The following is a 4,213-nucleotide window of genomic DNA, read 5'->3' on the forward strand; positions in this document are numbered from 1 at the left end:
GGCGTCTCTCTGGACGCATCTGGAGTGCGGTCCCGGCTTCGGTCATAGTACCAAAGTTAGAGGAGGTGGGGTGGAGCCGGGCACGCCTCTCCCGCGCTTTACAGGCCACCCCTCCAAGGCAGAAAGACGCCCCATCCTTAGGTTTCTGTGCGCAAAAGCCGCGTTTGAGGGGCTGCGAGGCCCCAGCGCCCTTGGGGTGGGGCACTGGTCAGGGCACGCCCCCTCCGACCCCGCCCGGAGGGGGAAGTGTAAAGCCTTGGAGTTCACAGCCCGCCTCCAAGCCCAGAGTTGCCGGGAAGCCTTACACTGCTTGCTGGGTTCCGGCTCCTGTCGGAAGATAACGCCTGCAGACTGATTTATGGACCCGAGGCCCTGAGAGCGAGCCGGCACCGCTGCTTTTAGGATCGGAGTTTCTTCTCTCTGGATGCAGCGGGTGTGGAGTCCCTGAGTTTGTGCAAACCCACCACCACCCGCGCTTGCTTTCCCGCCTCCTCTGGCCAAAGTTTGCCAGTCCTCAGGTTTTGATAAGGCCATGCAAAAAGGGGACATGCCAGGTTTCTAAAATGAAAACTAGGCTTTCTTAAACTCACACCTCTACTCTCTAACTGAAAAGTCTGTTAGAGTGCTACGTGGCTTACGGCCGGTTAGCCTCCATCCTGGTCCCATGCCACTCAGCTGACCACACCCAGGTAGTGCCCTTGAAGTGCCCAAATGGTGGGCACTCTTAGGAGGCCCCAAGGACTGAGCTTGTGTTTTTTTTTCTTGCTTTTTTTTATTATTCACAAGACTGAGATTGTTTAAATGTCATAACTTATATGAAAATAAGCTACATTGAAATAAATTAAACACAACGGAGACGTGCTTCCGACATGGCTCAGATAGGATGCACAAGCCCAGGGAAGAAAGCCAGGCAAAGGCGAACGAGCAGAGCAGATTCCTAGATTCCAAGAAGTCTGCTCTGCGCTCAACTCAAAAAGCCAGAATTAAAAACAAAAAATAAGTTTAAACCCCAGTGTTTGTTCTTGTGTCTCCCATTTACCTTTGGGAAAGTATGGAAAGGTGCTCGCCCCGGGGCGACAGATTACCAAGTGGTGGGTTTGTTTCATCTGGAATGTGTGAGTGGAGTCGTTTGGTCCTATCCCTTTCAAAATACTGCAGCTGAGATCCAGTCTATATAGATATCTATGTACAAAGTAGGGTCATATAATAAATATTTAGTGTATCTTCTGGTGTGGCCATAGCCCCCTTTAAGCCCATCTAGTGAATATATTCTCAATTTGCTTGGGATGTCCACATCTGGGAGGTGCCTTCGAGTTCCGCTTCAAATAGTGGAGTCTGCCACGGGTTCCCTCGGGTGTTAGGGCCTCTCCACGACGGTGTCCACCCTGGCTGGGCCCTCAGGGTCGGGCCTGCTCCAGCTGCTGGTGTTGACTTCGAATAGCGAACCTGCTGACGTGAACGGGGATGGGGACGACGATCTTGGGGTTCCGGGAGGGCTCCCCGGTCTTGGAATTGGCATTGCCTGCCTTGACGCGTTTCCACTTGGCCCGGCGGTTCTGGAACCAGATTTTTACCTGCACCTCGCTGAGTTTGAGGGCGTGGGCGATCTGCGAGCGCTCGGTCAAGGAGAGGTACTTTTTGCAGTGGAATTCTTTCTCCAGCTCCAGCAGCTGCTCGCTGGTGAAGGCAGTCCGCCGCCGCCGGTTCTTGCCCGTGGATGTAGTGCTGCCCGCTGAACCACCGCTCTGCGGGGTCTCCTCCAGTGCGTGGCCGGGATCTTCCTCCTTATGAGCCGTCTGGCCAGGCAAATTGTCATCTGAGCTGTAGTCCACATCGCTCTCCAGAGAGAAGCTCTCCTCCTTGCCCTTCGGGTCATCTTCCACCTTTGACTCGTCTTTCCCTTGCCCTCGGACAGCCCCGACTGAAAGCAAAACCAAACGGCTTTTATTACATTTCGAACACTGCCTTTCCTACCCCTTCCCACTTGGGCACATCACTCCCACCCTCACCCCCAGCAGATTGTTTTTCTACGACATTTACACATTGTGATTTCCTGGGCTTTGAGGAATTGGGGGGGGGGAGCGTGAGAAACGCTCAAAGGAGAGGAGGAGACAGCAGAGGCGACGGCCCTTTGCCCAGAACCATCACTCAAGGGGCCGACATGCCTCCCGCACGCCCTCCCAGCCTCTGACAGCTTAAGTAGAAGGATGCAGCTTGGACCAGAGGCCCAGGAGAACATTCCTTTTGTTTCCCCGGGGTCCAGGGCTGTTTGAGGACCAAGTGAGAGTTCACGATCCTTCCTGCCACCATCAGAACACTGAAATTTAGTGAGTCTCAATTTCACCACAGCAGGAGTGGGATAGGAGAGTCGCGCGGATGTCACACAGCAGCTTTCTTGAGACAGATCATTTGTGACACCTTAGGAGAAGTTCCCTACCCGACAGTCCATACGCGCGCGCGAACGCATGTACACACACACACACACACACACACACACACACCCCTGTACAGTCTCTTAAGAATCTGATTCTCTTGGACAGCAGAGAACCCAATGAAGACATGGAAGTCTTGACTGTCTTGGGTACATGAGCAACTGAAAAACAAAACAAAACAAAACAGCCCAACAGGCCTCTGCTAAAGGTTGCAACATATCAAGGACCCTCAGTGCCTGTTGGGGGGACAGTTTAGATTGGGCCAAACGCGCCACCAGATGCGTGGCCCGGAGCAGCTAGCAGGAGATCCCTAGATGCCTCCCTTCCCAAAGACCTTCCTTGTTGCCTGGCTTTAAATGCCCCTTGGGAAGCTCCGCTGAACACCCCCTCGGCTCCTTTAGCTATTCCAGCGGAGGTAGGGCGGGGGCGCGGCCTCGTCCCCGGGGTCCCGACGGGAACCCGGAGCTGGCCCGCCCCCACTCCCTCCCGTCCCCGCTTTCCGGCTGCGCGCGCCGCCGACTCACCGAGCGACGCCTGCACCGCTTCGGCCGCAGAGAAGGCGAGCAGCGAGCCCTCCTTGGTCAGGAAGGCTTTGCCGTCCTCCGCCTCGGCTTGGAGCGCCTCGGCTTTGTCGAAGTTGCCACCACCAGGCAGTGGCTGCGGAGCGAACTTGCGGGCGGCCGCCGCCTCTTGATGCTGGGGCGACGCCGAGAAGCCGCCGGGCAACGTGGCCATGAGCGTGGAGGTGAGCGCCATGCCCTGAGCCAGGCTGGAGCAGAAGCCAGTGGGCAGACTGGGGATCTGGTGGTGAGGGTGCGCGGGGGGCAGAGCCGGCTGTAGCGCAGCCTGGGGCAGCGCGGGAGGCGGCGGCGGCGGCGGCGGCAGCACCACGGGCCGATAGGGCATGAACATGGGGTAGCCGGTATAGACGAAATGGCCGGGGCTGGGTTGCGGCGGGCTGCCGATCAGCGAGTCTATGCTAAAGGCGGTACTACTCCCCAGCGGGCGCTGCATCATCATCAGCGACGGCGGGAACGCTGCGCTCATAGACGCGTTCGGGAGAGGCCAGGGAGAGACGAAAAGTCCCCGTGCCGCGCCGCCGCCTGGAAGCCCTCCGAACGCCGGGAGCACCCGACAGAGGCCGAGCGGCACCGGGAGCGTAGACGCCGCCGCCCCTCAGTGCGGGACCTGCAGCATACCCGGCCCGCGCGGGTGTAGCCGCTGAGAGCGGTGAGGCCGTGTGCCCGGGATGGAGAGGGCGCCGGGGGGGCTCGCGTTTGCTGGAGCCGCTCCCCGCTGCTAGCTCGTCGGAACGTACGCGTGTTGTGTCTGCGGCTCTCGGCCCGGTTACCAGCGGTGCGTGTGTCCGTCTGTCCGTCCCGTAGTCCGTCGTCTCCCACGGGCCGCCGGGGAGCGCGCGAAGCCGGCGCACTTGTCTCTGGCGGGCGCCGCCAGCACCTTTAAATCGCGCTCCTCTTTCTCATTCACATTTTGCCAGCTTCCCAGCCGAGCTCGTGTCACGTGGTGTTGAGTACCACCTCCCATTGGCTGTGCCGGGAGAGGCAGGGCGAAATTAGGGCTCCTCCCCCTTTACCCAGGCTGGCCGCAGGCGGGCTGCGGGCGCCACCGTTGGAGCGTGCAGGCCTGGGAGCCCAAGCCGGTGTTCCTGCACCACGCAGAGCAAACTTGAGAGGAACCCTTGCTACATCCTCTGCTCAGATTCTCGAGTCCCTGGCATCCCCGTGGAGGCCGTCTCAGAGGCGGCTTGAGCTGGCACCCGC

The 4,213-nt window shown here is 59.0% G+C and overlaps 1 protein-coding gene across 1 annotated transcript; it reads right to left on the minus strand.

Annotated features, from left to right (window-relative positions):
• Positions 1–804: 804 nt before the first annotated feature.
• Positions 805–3,810, minus strand: Gbx2 (gastrulation brain homeobox 2). Its single transcript, XM_048441737.3, has 2 exons — positions 2,957–3,810; positions 805–1,921 (listed from the first exon to the last, which is right to left on the minus strand). Exons 1-2 carry the CDS (start codon positions 3,477–3,479, stop codon positions 1,398–1,400), a joined length of 1,047 nt encoding a protein of 348 aa, XP_048297694.1. The 5' UTR covers positions 3,480–3,810; the 3' UTR covers positions 805–1,397.
• Positions 3,811–4,213: the final 403 nt, after the last annotated feature.

This window comes from Myodes glareolus, chromosome 1 (genome assembly GCF_982192425.1).
Source record: "Myodes glareolus chromosome 1, mMyoGla1.1, whole genome shotgun sequence".
Classification (NCBI taxonomy): Eukaryota; Metazoa; Chordata; class Mammalia; order Rodentia; family Cricetidae; genus Myodes; species Myodes glareolus.